Consider the following 22,367-nt stretch of genomic DNA (forward strand, 5'->3'; position numbering starts at 1 on the left):
TCAACAGGTTGGGTGGAAAATAAATATCAAGATGGATCCTATGAAGTTCTTAATGGTGGACATTCAATGACCACTGTTTCCTGTGGTGTGGTTCACCTGAGATTTGTATCTGCTTCAATTTTGGAACTATGCCCTAAAATTAATTGGCAAAACGGATAGACAATGTGGATATACAACATATACATTAATGTGGGCCCCATGGTGGGGCTTAAGTGAATTCATTGGGTGATAGTTTGGCCATGCTTAGAGGTGGATCCCACCCTAAGTGGGCCATGCGGAAAATAAGAGCTGTCTTAAAAAATCCTGTCCACTGGATCTTTGGGCGGATACAATGGCATAAGGCTCATGCAATCCATAATAAAACAAAATGATTATAAGATACATAAATAGGGAATGATCACGCCTTCGAACGTTAGAGTTGTGTGGGGCCTACCATGATGCTTATGTGGAATCCAAACCGTGAATCTGGTGAGACTCCCCAAGTTCACCGTACATGCCAAGAATCATCCCAATCCAATACTCAGGTGCAACACACCACATGCAGCAATGTACAATCCGACCTTAAAAAAGCTATATATATTTACTTGCTGTGGCCCACCTAAGTTTTGGACTGGCTTTTGGGTCCCTTCATCTTGCTGTGGCGCACCTGATGAATGGATTGGATCTACATCTAGGCTCAAAATAGGGGCCCACCAAATGGATGTGTTGAAGAGCATTCGCACATCTTGTTGGCCTCACACAGTTTGAATGAACGGTAATTACAACCGTTTGATCAATGTTGTTTAGTACGGACGATCAGGATCATCTTTTCAAAAATAGGTACAATTAACAATTTGATCCATCTATTTCTAAGGATCATCATGGAGTGCTTTTGTTAGGCAGTAGTAACCATCCATCCATGATTTTGAAAAAGGATGGATACAAAAAAAGGGGGACAAATAAAGGAGGGATTGGATCATCCAATCAGTGCAATTTTTACATGGTGGTGCATGAAATGTGTTATGAACCTAATGGAAGGTTCAGATCGATCCGATTGGATTGTCCATGAGAACCAACACATCTAGGAGCACCACAAGTTATAAGTGCTCAGAAAGCACTTAGAGCATTTCGTCCAACTCGTTGGACCATGAGTACCAGTCCACCCAGTGGATAACTTACAACCTTTCATTGTTGGGCCACATCCAATCCGCCCAATAGGTTGGCCTCCTCACAAGGATCAACATGTGCAGAAATCAGACACATCCACTCATCAAGTGGACCACACTTGTATTATGCTATATATAAATGGCTAGATGCTTTTTTCTACAGTGAGGCCCTTTGAAGGAGATACCATAAGCCCAAATGCTCAATCTGACCATCCATATTTAACAGATCAGTTCACACTAAATGTTCCTGTCTGCAAAATGCACGACGAAGGAATAGTACTAGATTGGCCCAATTGTCATTTGACGGATCAGATCATCCCAAAGCCCTCGAATTTCCTCATAGAAGAGACCACAGATGTTCTTCTGGAAACAACTTACATGAAAATGGAACGGTTAGAGGCAGTTTTTTTTTTAAAAAAAAAAAAAAATCGAATAAAAGGTCATACACTTAAAAACTGTTAAGAGTAACAAGAAAATGCAGATCTACACGCAAGAAAGAAAAGAACTACAAACAAATGAGGTTTTATTTAAAGAATTTTGGCCAACTTAACAGCTATAACAAAGATGGAAGGATTGTTTAGCCCATCTTGTTGGGCAAAACTCCTCCAGATACCAGCTTATATAGACTATCCAAGAAGGCATGTGTATATTAATTAATTCTTTAAGGATGCAATATATCAAGACCAAGTATTCCGTAATGGCAACGGTGGCCATAATAGTCGTCATCATTATCTTTACAATACAGGTCATAATGGCTGTTACAGTCCCTATGATAGCCGTTATGGTCTCTTTTTTTAGTGAAAAAAAAGAACCCCAAAAAACTTGTATCTGCCCCATAATGTTGAAAAAAAAAATAATCAAAAAATTTGTGTTTGTGATGTACTAGACCATTACAAGGCTCTTACGGCTTTCACAGGTGGTGTAACGGGTCGTTAACGGCGGTTACATGTCATTTTTTCCATAACAGCTGTTATGACCATTATGACCCCATACCGTCAACAGTTGCTATCGTTACCTTCACAACACATCACATCAAGGCCTTTACAGCCTCATAATGGCCTTTATGGGCACACCCTGATCAGGACTGTTTATATATATATATATATATATATATATATATATATATATATATATATATATATATATATAAAAATAAAATAAAAAATAAAAAATCATAGCAGCCATTACTGGGTCGTAAAAGGCCTTGTGTAAAAGTAAGGGTGGCAACCGTTACATGTTACAGGGTCACAACCACCATAACAGTCGTTATGAAAAACTGACCTGTAACAACCGTTACAGCCCCTGTAATGATCCATTACGAGGCCATATACAGGTTTTCAGATTTTTTCAATAATTAGAAAAAAAGACTGTAACAGCTGTTATGGGAGCCATGATGGCCGTTACAACCCGTATCATAAAGGTAACGATGATAGCCATTACGGCCACCATCGCCGTTACAGAATACCTTACTTTGGACTAACCAAAGTTCAATACTGTTACAGGATTACATGTTAACAGTGGCAAATTTCAAGCAGTAATTAACAAACAAGAGGAGAGACGTTACATTACAAAAGCTAGAACTCTCTCAATCTCAAAATATCACCTTCTCTTTTAGCAACTTTTGGGTATCTAGCAAGAGCTTCCACATCCGACAGGAACCGACAATGGAACTGAATCACTTACCTAATTCACATCACATATCTAAGGATGCACAAATGAATTGAAAAGGAACGTTCGAGTTCAAGCAAGAGGAAATAACCATAGTTCAAAAGGGCAAAAACTCGACTCAATGTCCAGCCAGGTCAGGTCGACTCAACTCAACTTAAATTAATAAGAACATTTAAGTTATAATAGCTATTTAATAGGTTGTGAATGTAAAAATTCACATACTTGGTCAAAGATGAAGCACAAGGGTTGTTTGGCAAAAGCAGTTACCTCACATTTTGCCCTTTACATTTTACGCTGAGAAGGAATCACCCAGCGAGGGACTATCGAATGTGAGCTCGCCAGCCAGTTTCATGGTGATTCAGCTTGAAATCTCATTGAGTTGACTCCGCTGCGTTTCAAGTTGAGTCACAGAGTTTTAGAACTGTAGAAATAACAAAACTATATGAGGCCCCACGAATTGCAATTGCAATTCCAACTCTAGCCCAACAATATTAATTCCTAAGCAATGCGGTCATTTCCAGTTTATTGAACTCCTTGTTGTAAGTCAATTCAATTGTGCATCCAAACGCAGCCAAAATAATCAAATTGGCATCTATCTATATAGATTCATACCAGTGGCATGCCGATTGAGTCTAGAATCCACAGTGGGGTGTATTGGATGAACAGTGTATATTACCATGTGTTGAGGCATAAGATGTGAGCAACAATGGCTAGTAATGGTGGCAAATTCCGTAAGAAAAAATCTTAAACATTCAGTCCCACAAGTAAAACCAAGAAGGCATAAAAGGGCTTTATTAACCTTCACCAAAAATCATCAGCTATGGGATGATTTAACCAATACCAAAATCAATCTCCTTAACTTCTCTGCTCTAAATCATGTGATCCAGATTTTTGGTCATTTATGATATGGATCACTAGTTCTAATGACCTGAACTTATGATTTACAATTTCATTGTTCTTTAATTTGTATTTTAGAGTTGTATTTTGAAAGAGTTTATAATTAGTATTTTAACTGAAATATGAAAAAAGCAGACGACGTCGATGACGGCGAAACTGATGAGTGTTGACGCAGACGACGTCGACAACAACGAATCCCAAGCAAAAGATGGTAGATTCAATCTGCTGCTTGATGAAGAACAGGCCGAACAGGTTGTTACAACAGACGATGTGAGCAAAAAAGGCAAGCTAGATGACGACCGGACTCAAGTGGGAGGAAAATCGCGGGATTGGATTCAGAAGCACCACAGATACGATTCCTTCCCAACTCTCTTTGTAAAGGGATACCCACATGGATGGTTCCCACTGAATTTGGAAAGAGTCTTTGGGAGGGCAGGGGCGGTCATGGAAGTGATTATGCCTAGAGACAAAAGTACTGGACAATACAAGGGCTTCACCCTTATCAGGATGAGCTCTGAGGAAGAGTTGTCGCGTGTTGTTTCGATGTTACATGGGGAAAGCTTCAGGGGAGAAAAGCTACTCGTGCAGCACACTAGATTTGGACCAAAGAGAAACATGAGGAAGAAGGGACCGGCCCCTACAGTCCCAGTCTTCCACAAGAAGGGGTCGGTGGGTACAACCCCTGCTCCTCACTCCACTTCTTACCGAGATGCGCTGGTAAGACCATCTCATCGCAAGCGACAGTCAACAGCCCCGCCTGCTCCGACCTCAGAGGGTGCGGTTTCCCCTTCCGATATTGATAGGGAACTCCCTTTTTCCATTTGCATTCCTCTCGATGATCTTCTCCGAGCCAAGGAGATCCTGAAGGACACGGTGGTGATCTTGACCAGTGAGATTGCCACCATCTCTCAAGTGAACGACTGGATTGATGAATACACAAACATTCAGGCCGGATCCTACAGCTTGCGTCCCATTGGTTACAACGAGGTATGGGTCAAAGGTGACCTGGGAGTTAATCTGGAGGCATTGCTCATGGCGGGGTCGATTCACCGGGATGGTCTCGTTAGGGGTGTCATTCCATGGAATGATTTCTCTGTGTTTGGATCTGAGGACATGTGGATCCTCGTTTGGGGAGTCCCTCTTGAACTGTGGAATGAAGAGTTCTTCATCACAACTGCCTCGCGCTTGGGATCCTTTCTGGAGCTCGATCTGAAGACTAAGCGAGGGGTGGAAATGGGGGTGATAAGATTTCGTATTAGAAGAAGAAAAGGCTTACCCATTCCATCTTCAATTTCAATCCTCGTGGAAGATAGGACGATCGAGCTTCCGATTCAAAGGGAAGGTCTAAATTCCCCCCTTCCGTGCTGGGGAGATCTTTGGCGAAGCAAGGCGCCTTCTCATCCGTCAGAGCCAATCTCTGGACTCGCTAGGGAAGGAGATGATGTTCGTTTTTGGTGCACCCGCGGTGCATCGAATAATTTCAGTGAGGTAGGTGGTATCCTTAATTGCGATGCCTCGATTCCGGCATTCAATCCTCCACATGGCGCGCTCCCGTGTGTTTCTCGACCTCGTGACGACTCACTTGTTAGGTCGTCCGGCTCGAGACACATACGTGGTGCTTTACAGGCGGTTGTCCGTACCTAGGATGATGTCAACGGCAAGGAAAAGGAGACACGTGTTACCCCTCTCTCTCTCATCGATAGGATGGATGGTCTGGGTGCGTCAGAGCACACTTATGGCAGGTCTCCTCTGCCCACCACGTTACCACCTCTCAGGCTCGGATCTGAACCTCCCCTTTTACATACTCCTGTTGTGGTGAGAGGGATAGGCTCGGTTTCTCCTTCGGCTGCTCCTTCGGGAATTGCTTCGTCCACAAATCCCGTCTCTTCATCCCTCGATCTAAACCGAACACCTGTCCCTCTTCCGAAGGATTTCATCCCTAACCATTCTGCAGTCTCAGCCTATGATTCTGAAGCGACTCTTCGAAGCAATAACAGTCTCATGGAACCAGCCTTGCAAGAAGTCTCAAGCCCACATCTGCAACTGATTCCCTTCGACGCCCCTTCTGAAGCCCAGTTGTTTGACGACGACCTGTCCTTCTCCTCACATTCCCCATCTCCCTCAGCATCCCCCAAATCTGATCACTATTCTTCAACCTTTGAGGGATCGGACCTCAACCTCCTGCCTCTTTTTCATGACTCTTCAACCGCTAACTTCATTATCACCGAACCATTATAGATCAAAGAAGGGAATCCCAAAATTAAACTGATAGTGGACGAGCAGAGGGTTGTCTTGAGCAAGAAGATCCAGAGGAAAAGATGGATTCGTGATGCTATGGGTCACATTGGCAGATTGCTCGGTTTATCTTTCAGTGACTGCCCAGAAGACTTTATCACCCTATTCCAGTGTGTGGAGAATAGTGGCAGACCGTTGGATCCCAACAGAACCCCCAAGTCAAGAACCTCAAAGGTGGGACGAAACAGGGATCTCAAGTGAAAAGACATACCCTCAGGAAGCAACCTTAGAATCTTGAATGAGGACAATCTACAGGGACTGCGGGGAAGGGGAGTTGTCTCATGAAGATGGTCTCATGGAACGTGCGGGGGGTGGGGTCCAAGCAAAAAAAAAAAAAAAAAGACTTATTAAGAATTCCCGTAGCAGAAGCAACCCCCAAATAATCTACCTTCAGGAAACCAAAGTGAAAGTGTTCGACGACCGTTTGATGAGATTGATCTGGAAGGCCGCGGATGCCAAATGGGTGTGTAAGGAAGCTTCGAGCAGCTCAGGGGGCATTCTAATTGCTTGGAGGTCTTCGATTTGGACCCTCCTAAGTAGTTTTGTCGGTAATTTCTCAGTTACAGCTATCCCGAGAAACAACGTCATGGCGGAGGATTTCCTCATCTGTTCAGTATATGGGCCTACCGACAACAACTTGAGGGACGATTGCTGGAAAGAATTATCTTCAGTCTGTTGGAGCTTCAGCAGTCCAAAGTGCTTCGCGGGAGATTTTAACACTATCAGATTCATGGGAGAGAAATCGTTTGGGAACAAATTGAAGCCTCATATGCTCGCTTTCTCCGACTGGATCGACAGCAACTGCCTCCTCGACCTTCCCCTTCTAGGCTCCCGCTTCCCGTGGACAAAGGGGAGACTGAACCCGATCTTGTCCAGGCTGGACTGCTTCCTTATTTCTCCCGACTGGCTGGACCTCATGCCCTACTCCTCTCAGTCGATCCTTCCCAGGACTACATCTAACCATTGGCCTATTATCCTATCGGCCGAGGAGGAGGAATGGGGTCCGAAGCCGTTCCGATTTGACATTTCTTGGCTCCATTTTGCAGGATTCAATCCATGGTGATCGAGTGGTGGAAGGAGATGAAGCCTACTGGTTTTGTGGGTTACAGACTCTGCTCCAAATTAAAATTGCTAAAAGGTAAACTAAAGCAATGGTCAAAAGAGGAACGTCAAAGATCGGAAGTAGAGATGGCTTCCATCCTTTTGGAGCTCCAGAAGATCGATTCCAACGCTGAATGCAGCCCCGTAACTAAAGAGACCCTAGCGAGCAGAATTCAACTGATTCAAGCCCTTTCAACAAAAGTCTTTCTAGAAGAGATCTCGTCGAAACAAAAAGCTCGGGCAAAATGGATCAAGGAAGGCGACAGGAACACGAGGTACTTTCACAGTGTAGCAAGTATACACGCAAGGGTTAATCGTATTAATAGCATAACTTCAAATGGCACCCGGATTGAGGACAGAGAAACGATTATTGGAGAAGCTATCCGCTATTTTCAGTGTCTCCTTCAAAGCGAGGGATGGTCCAGACCACGCCTGGACAACCTTCCTTTCCAGTACATCAATAAAGATGATGCTACCTCCCTGGAATTGTCTTTCTCCCTGGAAGAAGTTAAAAAGGCAGTTATGGACTTACATGGCGATAAGGCCCCCGGTCCAGATGGGTACCCTATTCAGTTTTTCCAGAGTTTTTGGGACCTCCTTCAAGATGAGGTGATGGATTTTATAAACGAATTCTACCACAGAGGAAGACTATCAAGGAATATCGGGGCAACTTTCATAGCGTTAATTCCTAAGTTTTCGGGTGCCTCTGAATTTAAGGAATTCAGGCCCATTAGCGTCTTTGGTAGCCTGTATAAAATCTTGGCCAAGGTCCTTGCTAATAGGTTGCAGAAGGTAATCGGTTCGATCATTGCTCCTAATCAATGCGCCTTCATCCTGGGTAGACAGATAATTGACGGAGCTCTCATCGCAAACGAATGCCTGGACTACTACCACCGTTCGAAGAAGAAATTCATTTTCTGCAACTTGGACATGAAGAAGGCCTATGATCACGTTGAATGGGAATTCCTCTTATATCTGATGAAGCGTATGAGTTTCGGGGAGACCTAGAGGAAATTGATAGAGGAATGCGTCAGCTCGGCTCACTTTTCAGTTCTTTTAAACGGATCCCCAAAAGGATTCTTCAAAAGTTTGTGTGGAATCAAACAAGGAGATCCTCTTTCTCCCTATCTTTTCCTCATCATAGCCGAGGCCCTTTCCGCGATGCTGCATAAAGGTCAGATGGAAGGCATTCTAAGGGGTATTCAAATGAAAGGTATTCAAGATCCGATCTCCCATGTTCAGTATGCGGATGATATTCTCATTTTTTCTGAAGCAAAGGCAGAATCTGTAGCCAATTTGCGGACAGTTGTTAGGTGTTTTGAAGTAGTTGCAGGGCTGAAGGTGAACATACTCAAATCCAAATTATATGGGGTCAATCTGGATAACTAGGAGGTCAGAGTGTTGGCAGATTTAATGGAATGTTCTACGGGTTCTTTCCCGACTTCTTTCGTGGGTCTCCCTCTTTGTGTCGGTTTACCCAAAAAAAAAAAATCAGTGGGACAAAGTTATTTAGAGGTTTCACCATCATCTGGCTGGGTGGAAATCTTGTTACCTCTCCATTGGTGGCTGACTCATGCTGATTAAAGCTGGGCATTCTAATCTTCCTGTTTATTTCATGTCTCTGTTTCGATGCCCTTCGGTGATCCTTAAGGAGATCGATACCCTCAGACATAATTTTCTATGGCGTGGTGCAGATGATAATAGGAAATTCAATCTCCTGGAGTGGAAGCAAGTCTGTAAACAGTTTAAGGACGGAGGTACTGGCATTAAAGACCTAAAATTAATGAACAAGGCCCTATTAGGGAAATGGATCTAGAGACTTGCCACTGAAAAGGATAGTTTATGGAACAAAATCATCAAAGGTAAATACGGATGTTCTTATGGAGGTTAGTGGATGAGTGACTCTTCCCTGTACAGGGCCTCCGCTATATGGAAAGGCATCATCCATTTAAAAGATGAGCTTAGCCGTGGGATTGGTTTCGAAATTGGTAAGGGGGATTGCGTCCGATTCTGGTTGGATACCTGGATAGGAGAAGCCCCGTTGAAGGACAAATTTCCCTCCATATTTCAGGTGGCTATTGACAAAAATAGCTCGATTGCCGCAAACTACTCCTTACAAGCAAACAACGTTGTCTGGAGTATTCAATGCAGAAGAAATCTAACGGACTGGGAGGTCAGCGATTTTGTGGCGCTTATGGATTGCATCCAGCACGGTTTCCCTAACTCGACGCGAGAGGACAATATTATCTGGAAAGCAGAGAAGTCATCCTGCTTCATGGTCAGGTCGTTTTTCAACCAACTTTCAGCCTCCCACGGTACAACCCCCCCTCAATGCTCTCACTTCATTTGGAAATACGATGTTCCTCCTAAGATACAGGTTTTTGGATGGCTAACTGGGAACAAAAGAATTCTCACTCTGGATAACCTTAGAAAAAAAAGGAATGATCCTCCCGAACTTTTGTATTTGTTGTCTATCTTTGGAAGAATCGGTGGATCACTTACTCATCCACTGTTTGCTTGCTTATTCTATTTGGATAGCCATCCTATCTTGTTTCAAGGTTTCTTGGTGCTTCCCTAAAGACGTTGACACGCTTCTCAAAGCCTGGCACGGCATCAGACTAGGCAAACCAGCTACTCGGGTCTGGCATATGGCTATCTTGGCGATTTGGTGGGCTGTTTGTAGTGAAAGAAACAATCGGTGTTTCCGGAACAATGCGAAGCCTTCCCACTTTCTATCTTCTTTTGTTAAATGCTCGATTGTTGAATGGGTTTCCCATAGGGATGGGCTTAATGTAGATTTGACTTTTCTTGAGGATTAGGTGGTTCTGCTATCTCAGCGGTCCTCCCTTGTTTCTTTTTGTTTCCTTTTAATACAAGTTATCTTTCAAATATATATATATATATATATATATATATATATATATATATATATATATATATATATATATTTATGTTAAACATAGGAATGGAGAAATAGAGGGAGAGGAGGAAGGGTCTCCACATGGCCTTCGTTGGTTTGGACAAAGTATACAATAATAGGGTCCCCAACAATGCTGTCAAATGGCATAAGCAATCCTGTGCGATTGCTTATGCCTGATCGCTTGCGATCGCACAATCGCATAAGCGATCACACAACTTCTTTCTTTTCTTTTCTTTTTTCTATATATATATATATATATATATATATATATATATATGAAAAAATGGAATTGATTATGCAATCACTTCTGACGACATTGCTAAAGAGCTAATCTGGTGGGTGTTGGGAAAGAAAGGAGCCTCGGAGGATATATTGAAATTGTCACAGATATGTACAGGGGAGCAGTAACAAATGCAATGACACTAGTGGAAAGATAAGTGAGCTCATAACTATTGCAGGCATACACTAGGGTCAGCATTGAACTCGTACCTTTTTTGCATTGGTCATGGATAAGTTAATGAGGCATTCATAGGAAGAGATCCCATGGTGTATGTTGTTTGTCGATGACAGTTGATTGGCAAGATAAGGGAGGGTGTGAACACAAAGCTAGATTTATGGAAGGCTGCTTTAGAATCTAAAGGATTTAAAATTAGTTGGACAAAATATAGGGATTGCCATGTGATAATAATAGGATAGAAAACAAGTAATAATTACAATTGCTGACCAAGAAGTTTTCCAGAATGAACACTTTCGATACCTTGATCAATAATTCATGAGAGTGGAGAGATTGAAAAGGATGTTTCCCATAGAATTCAAGCTGGGTGGAAGAAATGGAGATATGCCTCTGGAGATTTATAGGACAGAATGTCAGGCAATTAAAGGACAACATGTTCATAGGATGTGTAGCTGAAATGAAGATATTGAGATGGATGGATGGCAAGATGAGGAAAGATAAAATTAAAAATGAATGCATTCGAGGGAACTTAGGAGTAGTAGAAATAGCTAATGTGATGACAGAAAGTATACTTAGATGGTTTGGTCATGTGCAACAGAGACGAAGAACCGCACCGATTAGGAGTAAGATGGTACAAGTTGAAGGCTCTAAAAGGGCAAGGGGAAGGCCCAAAAGAATGTGGGTGGAGGTAGTAAGAAAAGACTTGATGACCTATGGTCTAACTGAAGTTCTGACCCTCAATAGAGTGGAAGGCAGAATAGAATTCATGTAGCCGATCCCAATTAATTGGGATAAGGCTTAGATGAGTGACAATGATGATGATTCTGAATACAAACATTTATTCTTTGATTTTTATAATAGGCACAAATGATATTCGCATGCCATATTTATAATAATAACATATATGATTTCATATGTAAATTACAATTTTTTTAATGACGATATAAATTACGATGTCAGTTTTGGAAATATAACAATACTAATTATACTTAGTAGCATGTAGTGGAACAACCCACATGATCAAAGCCGAGTGCACCATGTATTGGAGGAAGTATTGTATCATGTTGCTGGTCCTGTACTATGTACTGAAGCAACCCATGATCAAGGTAAACCTGATCTGAGTTGTGAAAATGTCAATTATCCAGATGGTCAATACAATTTTAGGCAAGATTACAGTTTTTGACTGTCCGATAAATGGGCCATCAAATGAATGTGGTTTCTGGGCCGTAGCCTCTCTGAAAGGTGGTCGTTCTAATGGATGATCCACATCAAAGAGCACCTTCTTTACCCACTAAACCCAGAGGTGAAGGTTAACAAAACCTTAACTTGAGCGCAAATAAAAAGTTGAAATTTCGATTCCTAAACAAGTAAAATGCAATAGAGCCAAAATCTTCAAGAACAAAAATGATGCAATTCACAAACAAAACACTACAACTGCCATACCTCGTGAAAAACTTCAGTTGAGTGCACACACATGTTCGACAAATTGCCCTGGAGATAAGGGAGACGCCATTAGGCTATGGATCGCCAGCGACAAATCAGATTATTGATGAACAGGAGTAACACATTTTGATGAAATTTTTTCTCGTGTTTTCTTGCTTCCAAAGGCCGGTACATATTGCTATCTAACATTTGGATTTTGCAGATCACACCAAGAGAAACCACCCTCATATTTTGACGATTTCATTTCAAATTTTCACATTTTATCCTTATCTTGTGTGACAATATTGCAATGTGGAGGAACAACCAGGAGACTATCCAAAGGTCACACTGGTCACACGCATACACACACGTACCAACACCTCAAACTCTCATCCATCCTTGATATCAAGTCCCTTTGACCCGATCATTCTCTCATAAATCTCCAATATCTCTGGAACCTCTCTCCGGTATTTCATCACGTACTTCTCCATGAACTGCTTCTCAACTATTATAAAACTCCCTGCTAACTTCTTATTCTTACTAATGAGGCCCTTCATTGCCAAAAACTGCAGAAGCCTATGCCTGGGCAGGACCCTCTTCTCCGAGTTAAGGAAGAGAAGGTTTGAGTAGCCTGCAATGTAAGGACTCCAATCCAACTCCTTCATGAAGAAATCCAACCCCCTCCTAATCTTCTCCTCCGATAGCATAATGCAGATCGGGTGCTTACGGAAAGCCGACGATATCTCCTTATCTGACCGCCTGAAACTCCTATAGACCTTGAATTTCATGTCCCACACTGGATGGCTCAGATTCGCAATCACACGGACTGCTTCCAGGAACAAACGGGTTGATGAATTGAACCCCATTTCCTGAACCATCTTCACAGCCTCATTGAACCGAGCAGAGTTTGCAGTAAACATTGTCGGTTGTTTCGCAAGCAATTTCAAAATGTGATGATTTGGGATGCCACAGTTCCGCAAATTTGTCAAATTGGGGACCATTTTGTCCAGATTAAATCCGAACCACCACGACCGCTTGAGTGAATGAATCACGGCTCCGTCGGCACCCAAAAGGCTGTGGAGGAAATTGAAGAACGGTTTTAAATGCTTTTTGAGGCTGGTGGTCAAGATGTTGGGTTTCGCAACGATGAGGCCCACCACATCAGATTCAGAAAGGCCCTTCTCTTTGAAGAATTTGATCTTGGGCCTTAAGTTGGACTCGGGCATGGCCGAGAGAAGTTGTGGTATTCTATTGATGATGGATTTGATGTGGGTTTTTGAGAATCCCTGTGATTTGAGGAATGTGAGGACAGCATCTGGGTTTTTCGGGTTCTTATGTTTGAGACGTTTGGAGGCTGTTAGAGCCTCTTCTGGAGAGAACCCAAGTGATTTTTAGAGGTATCGCAAGAGAGAAGAAGGTGGGTTTGTTTGGCAATAGATTTTAGAAATGGGTTTTGTAGGGATTGGACTTGGAGTGTTTGTATGTTGATTTGGAGGATTTTTTTGTAATAAAGGAAATTGAACATTTTCTTCTTCTTCTTCTTCTTTTTTACTTGAGAAAAAAAAAAAAAAGGAATGGGAAATTGGGTGCTTAGATGAAAACTTACAAGTTTTGATTTTCTTTTTTGTACTGAATGAGTGGTAGCGATGAAGAATCCCTGTGGCTGCAGCTTCTACAAGAGCTTCGTCGAGCTCTGACCTCTCAGAGCTCTCAAGGAAAGAAGCTGAAGCAAAAGGAGAGTTATTTGATACTCTGGCTGCTTACGATGATACGCCGGCACTTAGAAATTGTAACTCAAAATAAGTCGACTAAAATGTGGAGCCCACCGTTTTGGTAAGTTACAGTCTTAAGATTTGTTGAACTATCCTGGGTACCGACATTCGTACTAGCCAGTGCTCTGTGGGCCCCACCATGATTAATGTGTTTCATCCATGCTATCTATCCATTTTTCCAGTTCATTTTAATTCATCAGCCCAAAAGCCAGGCAGACCCAAATCTCAGGTGGACCACACCACGAAACAGTAGTGATTGATCGCCGACCATTAAAAACTACCTGAGAGTTTTTTTTAATAAGCTGATGTTTATTTTTCCCCTTCATCCTTGTCTATGTGACCTAATCAACAGGTTGGATGGCAAACAAACATTACAGTGGGCCCATGAGGAGAGAGGCTTGGATTCCATATATACATCACAGGTGGGCCCCCCACAGCTTGAACATATGGTAATTACCGAAACATGCCTGATCATTACCAACAAAAAAAATGCATGTATAAATTCCTGTTTTAAATACGATGGATGGCCATGATCGAGATTTAGCTTACCTAACTCTGCATTGAAAGGAATGACAAATTCAGACCGTTCGTTGGATAAGTGGCTCGCAAAATGCCATTTGATGGATTGTCGTTGTTTTTCCTTCTCTTTTGAATGCAGACCGTTCGTTGGGATCCTAAGATCTGACTCATCAAAGATAACTTGATGTGGTAGCCCCGCACGACCACCTTCCAACCGTTCAAACTTTCAGAATGGTTGGGGGTCCTATCACTAGAAAATAATTGAAAATGTCGCCGAAATTATGATAGATTGGAGAGAATGTAGCCAGAAACACGCGGAAATCTGAATGGACTGGGTCGCATGGAGGTAGCAGCAACATCCATTGGCCTTTTGCGATGGTGGTCCCCTCTCAAAAAAAATTGAAAAAAAAAAAAACTCAAATGGGGTCCAAGCTTCGGTCTTGGCCCCACATAATACGCTTTCAAACTAGGGCGCGGATTGGATACTGACAAGGTCAGTAGCCAAATCGCTACTGAAGTGACGTCACCAAGCTCTGTGGACCCCACCATGATGCGTGTGTTGTATCCATACCGTCCAACCATTTTTTAAGATCATTTTATGGCATTATAAGGAGAATGAAATAGATCTAAATTTCAAGTAGACCCACCACAGAAAACCGTGGGAACAGTCACACCCACCGTTGAAACATTTATAGGACCCACCGTGATGTATTTTTGAGATCCAACCTATTCATAAGTTAACATAGAGATGGATGAAGTGAAAAAATAAAATAAAAATCAGCTTGATTGGAAACTACTGCGGCCCCTAAGAAGTTTTGAACGGTGGATGTCACTGTCCCCACTATTTTCTATGGTGGGGTCCGTTTGAACTTTAGATCTATCCCGTTCTCTTTGCAATGCCATAAATCTATCTCTATAAATGGTTGGACGGTATGGATATAACACATGCATCATGGTGGGGTCCACAGAGCTTGGTGACGTCACTTCAGTAGCGATTTGGCTACTGACCTTGTCAGTATCCAATCCGCGCCCTTCAAACTGATTTTGTGGGGCCCACCAAGATTTCTTGCTAAAATCTACTTCAACCATTCAAAAGGATAATTAATTTCAAGACATGGCCCCAAATTTATTTATTTATTTAAAAAAAAAAAAAAAACATCAGGAGTCAACTACGCTGGAGAAAAAAAAAAAAGAAGCTCAGAAAGGAAGGCCATCATCATCTCCAATTGGGGGCCACATAGGACTCGGATCAAGATGAAATCAACATCTCATGAGGTCTCAGGATGTCATAAATGAAATGAACTGATCAGATCTCCTATGGAGTGAACCCGATCCACATTTAATGAGAGCCGCTGTCTCTTTCTTTTTTCAAATGGTTTTTCAACTTCCAAAACAAGCTATCACATACGTTCCAGCAGCTAACAGAAGGACCTCTTTGTTATTAAAAAAAATCAAAAATTAAAAATCAAAAAAAAAAAAAAAAAAAAAAGGAGTTACAGGAACTGAGGCCAAAACCTTAATTTTGTCAGAATTTAGGGCCATTGTATAAATAAAACCCTAAGTAACATTACCCATCCTAGTTTAGTCCAAACCATTGGACTATAAGTTACAGTCCACCCACTGGATAACTTCCAACCTTTAGAGCTTGTGCCACATCCAATCTACCCAATAGGCTGGCCTCATCACAAGGATCACCATATGCAGAAATCAGACATATCCACTCATCAAGTGGACCACACTTGTATTATGCTATTTATCAATGGCTAGATGCTGTTTTCTATGGTGAGTCCCTTTGATGGAGATATCATAAGCCTAGATGCCCAATCTGACCATCCATATTTAACAGCACAGTTTGCACTAAATGCTCCTGTCTGCAAAATGCATGATGAAGGAAAAGTACTAGATCAGGCCCAAATATCAGTTGATGGATCAGATCATCCCAAAGCCTTCGAATTTCCTCATAGAAGAGACCACAGCTGTTCTTCTGCAAACAACTTCATGAAAATGGAACGGTTAGAGGCTTTTTTTCTTTTTCTTTTTCTTTTTCTTTTTTTTTTTTTTTAAAAAAAAATTGAATTAAAGGTCATATACATTTAAAAACTGTTAAGAGTAACAAGAAAATGCAGATCTACACACAAGTTTGGATAAAAATAAAGAAAGAAAAGAAGATCTACAAACAAGTGAGGTTTTATTTAAAGAATTTTGGCCAACTTAACAGCTATAACAAAGATGGAAGGATTGTTTAGTGCATCTTGTCAGGCAAAACTCCTCCACATACCAGCATATATAGACTATGGAAGAAAATGTAGATCTACGCAGCGAACACATCTAGACTATGTTTCACAAGGAAAAAAAAAAGCAATATGTCTAGACCAAGGTGTTGTAGCAACCATTACTTACCCATAAAGACCATTACGTAAAGGTAACGGTGGCAACCGTTCTGTAATGACTGTTACGAAAAAAGTGACCCGGAATGCTGTTACAGCCCCCGTTACGCCCCTCGTAAAGGCCATAACGGCCCCGTAACGGTCCATTACGAGGCCGATACAGGTTTTTTAAGTTTTTTTTCAAGGAAAAAGAAAAGACTGTAACAGTGGTTACATGAGCAATAACAGCTGTTATAGCCCGTATACTAAAGGTAATGGTAGCCACCGCCATTACGGCCAATACAGGTTTTTTGAGTTTTTTTCATGGAAAAAGAAAAGACTGTAACAGCGGTTACAGGAGCAATAACAGCTGTTATAGCCCATATCGTAAAGGTAATGGTAGCCACCGCCATAACGGCTACCGTTACCATTACGGATACCTTGCTCTAGACGAAGTTGAATACTACTACTGGATTACATGTTAATGTTGGCAAATTTCAAGCAGTAATTGGCAAACAAAAGAAGAGAGAAATTGTATAACAAAAAATAGAACTTTCTCAATCTCAAAATATCACTCTCTTTTAGCACTTTTCGGGTACCTAGCAAGGGCTTCCATGTACGCTGAGAGTGGAACTGAATCACTTATCTAATTCCCATCTCATGTCTAAGTATGCACAAATGAATCAAAATGGGAACATTCAAGTTCAAGCAAGAGGAAATAACCATAGTTCAAAAATGCGAAAACTCAACCCAATGTCCAGCTGGGTCAGGTCAACTCGACTCAACTTGATATTTACTGATTAAATTAATAAAAACATTTGAGTTATAATAGCTATTAATAGGTTGTGAATACAAAAAATTGACATACATGTTCAAAGATGAAGTGCATGGGTTGTTGGCAGGAGAAGTTGAGCTCACATTCCATCGTCCACTTTTTATGCTGAAAAGCACTCACCCAGCGAAGGATTATCGGGTGCAAGCTCACCAGCGAGTTTCATGGTGACTCGGCTTGAAAGCTCATTGAGTTGAATTGAGTTGACTCGGCTGCATTTCAAGTTGAGTCACTGAGTTTTAAAACTATGTAACAAAACAATAATGAGGCCCCATAAATTGCAGTTACATTAATTGCGATTGCAATTTAGAGTCTAGCCCAACAAGATTAATTTGTAAGAAAAGAATGGGGTCATTTACAGTTTATCAAACTCCTTGTTGCAATTCAATTTTAATAGCGCATCCAAACACAGCCTAAATTATCAAAGTGGCATCTATCTATATAGAATCATACTAGTGGCAGGGCGATTAACTCTAGAATCCACAGCGGGGCATACTACCATATGTTGAGGCACAAGCTGCGAGCAACAAATGGCTAGTAATGGTGGCAAATTCCTATAGAAAAATCTTAAACATTCAGTCCCACGAGTAAAACCAAGAAGGCATAAAAGGGCTTTATTAACCTTCAAAAATCATCACCTATGGGCTCATTGAACCAATACCTAAATCAATCTCCTTACCTTTTCCATTCTAAATCTTGTGATCCAGATTTTTGGACACTTATGATATGGATCACTAGTTTTACTGACCTGAACTTATGATTTACACTTTTATTGTTATTTAATTTGTATTTTAGATTTATATTTTGAATGTTATTTTGAATGTTCTTTAGTATTTTAAATTTATTGATTATAGGAATGGAGAAATATGGGGAGAGGAGGAAGGGTCTCCACATGGCCTTAGTTGGCTTAGACAAAGTAGACACTAGGGTCCCTAGAAAGTTAATTTAGTGGGTGTTGGGAAATAAATGAGCCTGAGAGGATATATTGACATTCTCATGGACATGTATGGGGGAGCAGTAACAAATGTGATGAAACTAGTGGAGAGACAAGTAAGTTTGAAACTGCTGTAGGCTTACATCAGGGTCAGCATTGAACTCATACCTTTTTGCATTGGTTACGGACAAGTTAATGAGGCATTTGTACGACAAGATCTCATGGCGTATGTTGTTTGTGGATGGCATAATTGATTGGCAAGACGAGGGAGGGTGTAAACACGAAGCTAGATTTATGGAGGGATACTTTAGAATCTAAATGATAAAAAACTAGTCAGACAAAGTATATGAACTGCAATTTGATAATAATAGGAGTGAAAACAAGTAAAAGGTTCAATTGATGACCAAGAAGTTTTCTAAAATGAACACTTTTGATACCTTCAGTCAATAATTCATGCGAGTGGAGATATTGAAAAGGATGCTGCCCATAGAATTCGAGCTGGGTGGAAGGAATCGAAATATGCCTCTTGAGTTTTATATGATTGTCGTATACCACTAAAACTGAAAGGGGAATTTTATGGGATAGCTATAAGACCAGCCATGCTTTATGGGACAAAATGTCAGGCAATTAAAGGACAACATGTTCATAGGATGTGTAGCTGAAATGAAGATATTGAGATGGTTGATTGGCAAGATGAGAAAATATAAAATTAGAAATGAATGCATTCGAGGGAACTTAGGAGTAGTACGAATAGGCAATAGCTAATGAGATGAGGGAAAGTAGCCTTAGATGGTTTAGTCATGTGCAGGGGAGACGAAAAACTGCACTAGTTAGGAGTGAGATGGTACAAGCTGAAGGCTCTAAAAGGGCAAGGGGAAGGCCCAAAGGGATGTGGAGGGATGTAGTAAGAAAAGACTTGATGACCTATGGTCTAACTGAAGATCTGACCCTTGATAGAGTGGAATGGTAGAATAGGATTCATGTAGCCAACCCCAATTAATTGGGATAAGGCTTAGATGATGACGACGATGATAATTTTGAATACAAACATTTATTCTTTGATTTTTGTAATTGGCACATACGATATTCACATGCCATATTTATAATAATAACATACATCATTTCATATGTAAATTACAATATTTTTTAATGACTATATCAATTACGATGTAGTTTTGGATATATAACAATACTAATTATACTTAGTATCATGTAGTAGAACAACCCACATGACCAAATGCCTAGTGCATAGGGATGTACACGAGCCAAGCTAGCTTGAAAAGCTCGCTTGGCTTGGCTCGATTTAGCTCGGCTTGGCTCGGTTTGAATGATGACTCGAGGCGAGCCAAGCTTCATATGACCTAGCTCGTTTTGAAAACAAGCTGAGTTCGATCATAGTGGGTCTTGACTCGACTCAACTCGGCTCAACTCATAGCTCGATCTCAGCTCAACTCAAATATATATTTAAAAATAAAATAAAATCAAAACTTAAACCCTAACCTACCCATCCGTCCCTTTCTTACCCAACCTGCCGCGCCCGACCTCCTCCCTCTCTCTTGTTATATATATATTGAATATTTGATTTGGGAGTTGAGTCGGGTGCAGGTTGGGTCGGGTTGTTGGGTTGAGTTGGGTGCTGGGTTGGGAGCAGGCTCGACTCAACTCGATCCACTAGCTCACTGCGAGCTCGACTCGAAAGGTTTGGCAAACAAGCCAAGCTCCAATGGTAGGCTCAAGGATAGCACGGATGAGTCAAGCCAAGCCTGACCCACCTCGACTCGACTCGGCTCGATGTACAGCCCCACTAGTGCACCAAGTATTGGAGGAAGTATTGTATCATGTTGTTGTTCCTGTACTACGTACCGAAGCAACCCATGATCAAGGTAACCCTGAGCTGAGTTGTGAAAATGTCAATTATTCAGATGGTAAATACAAATTTAGGCAAAATTACAGTTTTTGACTGTCCGATCAATGGGCCATCAAATGAATTTGGTTTCGAGGCTGTAGCCTCTCCGAAAGGTGGCCGTTCTAATGGATGATCCACATCAATGAGCACCTTCTTTACCCACTTAACCCAGACGTGAAGGTTAGCAAAACCTTAACATGAAGACAAATAAAAAGTTGCAATTTCGATTCCTAATCAAGTAAAATGCAATAGAGCCAAAATCCTCAAGAGCAAAAATGATGCAGTTTCACAAACAAAATACTACAACTTCCAAACCTCATGAAAAACTTCAGTTGAGTGCAAACACATTTTTGACAAATTGTCTTGGAGATAAAGGGAGATGCCGTTAGGCTAAGGATTGCCGGCGACAAATCAGATTATCGATGAACAGGAGTAAAACATTTTGATGAAATTTTTTCGCGTGTTTTCTTGCTTCCAAAGGCTGGTACATATTGCCATCTAACATTTGGATTTTGCAGATCACACCAAGAGAAACCACCCTCATATTTTGACGATTTCATTTCAAAATTTCACACTTGTATCTTATCTTGTGCAACAACATTGCAATGTGGAGGAAAAACCAGGAGACTATCTAAAGGTCACATTGGCCACATGCATACACACACGTACCAACACTTCACACTCTCATCCATCCTTGATATCGAGTCCCTTTGACCCGATCATGCCCTCATAAATCTCCAATATCTCTGGAACCTCTGTCCGGTACTTCATCACGTACTTCTCCATGAACTTCTCCTCACCCATCACAAAACTCCATCCTAACTTCTTATACTTCCTAATCAGGCCCTTCGATGCCAAAAACTGCAGAAGCCTATGCCTGGGCAAGATCCTCTTCTCCAAGTTAAGGAGGAGAAGGGCCGCGTAGGATGCACTGTAAGAAGGACTCCAATCCAACTCCTTCATAAAGAAATCCAACCCCCTCCTAATCTTCTCCTCCGATAGCATAATGCAGATCGGATGCCTACGGAAAGCTGACAATATCTCCTTATCTGACCATCCGAAACTCCTATAGACCTTGAATTTCATGTCCCACACCGGACGGCTCAGTTTCAGAATCACACGGACTGCTTCCATGAACAAACGGGTTGATGAATCGAACCCCATTTCCTGAACCATCTTCACAGCCTCATTAAACCGAGCGGAGTCTGCAGCCAACACTGCCGGTTCTTTCACAAGAAATTTCAAAACGTGATGATTTGGGACGCCGCAGTTCTGCAAAATGGTCAAATTGGACACCATTTTGTACTGATCAAATCCGAACCGCGGCTGCTTGAGTGAATCGATCACGACTCTGTCCGCACCCAAAAGGCTGTGGAGGAAATAGAAGAACGGTTTTAAACGCTTTTCAAGGCTGGCGGTCAAGATGTTGGGTTTCGCAACGATGAGGCCCACCACATCAGATTCGGAAAGGCCCTTCTCTTTGAAGAATTGGATCTTGGGCCTTAAGCTGGACTCGGGCATGGCCGAGAGAAGTTGTGGTATTCTATTGATGATGGATTTGATGTGGGTTTTTGAGAATCCCTGTGATTTAAGGAATGTGAGGACAGCATCTGGGTTTTTCGGGGTCTTATGTTTGAGACGTTTGGAGGCTGTTAGAGCCTCTTCTGGAGAGAACCCAAGTGATTTTTGGAGGTATTGCAAGAGAGAAGAAGGTGGGTTTGTTTGGCAATAGGATTTTAGAAATGGGTTTTGTAGGGATTGGATTTGGAGTGTTTGTATGTTGATTTGTAGGAGTTTTTTGTAATAAAGGAAATGGAACATTTTCTTCTTCTTCCTTTGTTATTTTTTATTTTTTTGCTGAAGAGAGAGAGAGAGAGAGAGAGAGAGAGAGAGAGAGAGAGAGAGAGAGAGAGTGGGAAATGAAGGGCTTAGATGAAAACTTACAAGTTTCGATTTTTCTTTTTTATACTGAATGAGTGGTAGCGATGAAGAATCCCTGTGGCTGCAGCTTCTACAAGAGCTTCGTCGAGCTCTGACCTCTCAGAGCTCTCAAGGAAAGAAGCTGAAGGAAAAGCAGAGTTATTTGATACTCTGGCTGCTTATGATGATACACCCGCACTTAGAAATTGTAACTCA

At 41.5% G+C, this 22,367-nt stretch overlaps 1 protein-coding gene across 20 annotated transcripts; it reads right to left on the reverse strand.

Annotated features, from left to right (window-relative positions):
• Positions 1-1,224: 1,224 nt before the first annotated feature.
• On the reverse strand, positions 1,225-22,367 carry LOC131228072 (transcription termination factor MTERF8, chloroplastic-like). 20 transcript variants are annotated; one of them, XR_009162708.1, is made up of 5 exons: positions 13,509-14,040; positions 11,924-11,971; positions 10,784-10,870; positions 3,081-3,234; positions 1,225-1,518 (listed from the first exon to the last, which is right to left on the reverse strand). XR_009162708.1 is itself a non-coding variant. In XM_058223902.1 (4 exons), exon 1 carries the CDS (start codon positions 22,050-22,052, stop codon positions 20,916-20,918), a length of 1,137 nt encoding a protein of 378 aa, XP_058079885.1. In that variant the 5' UTR covers positions 22,053-22,362; the 3' UTR covers positions 1,225-1,518; positions 3,081-3,234; positions 20,547-20,712; positions 20,767-20,915. The 20 variants fall into 20 exon arrangements, 3 of the variants coding, with proteins under 3 accessions (XP_058079885.1, XP_058079886.1, XP_058079884.1); XR_009162718.1 differs by lacking the exons at positions 10,784-10,870; positions 13,509-14,040 and adding an exon at positions 22,176-22,367 and having other exon boundaries at positions 3,081-3,201; XR_009162709.1 differs by lacking the exons at positions 10,784-10,870; positions 13,509-14,040 and adding an exon at positions 22,176-22,367.

The sequence above is a fragment of the Magnolia sinica genome, chromosome 15, assembly GCF_029962835.1.
Source record: "Magnolia sinica isolate HGM2019 chromosome 15, MsV1, whole genome shotgun sequence".
Classification (NCBI taxonomy): Eukaryota; Viridiplantae; Streptophyta; class Magnoliopsida; order Magnoliales; family Magnoliaceae; genus Magnolia; species Magnolia sinica.

Excerpts from the sequence above, each read along its gene's own strand:
- LOC131228072 (XM_058223902.1), bottom strand. The coding sequence starts at position 22,052 with ATGTTCCATTTCCTTTATTACAAAAAACTCCTACAAATCAACATACAA.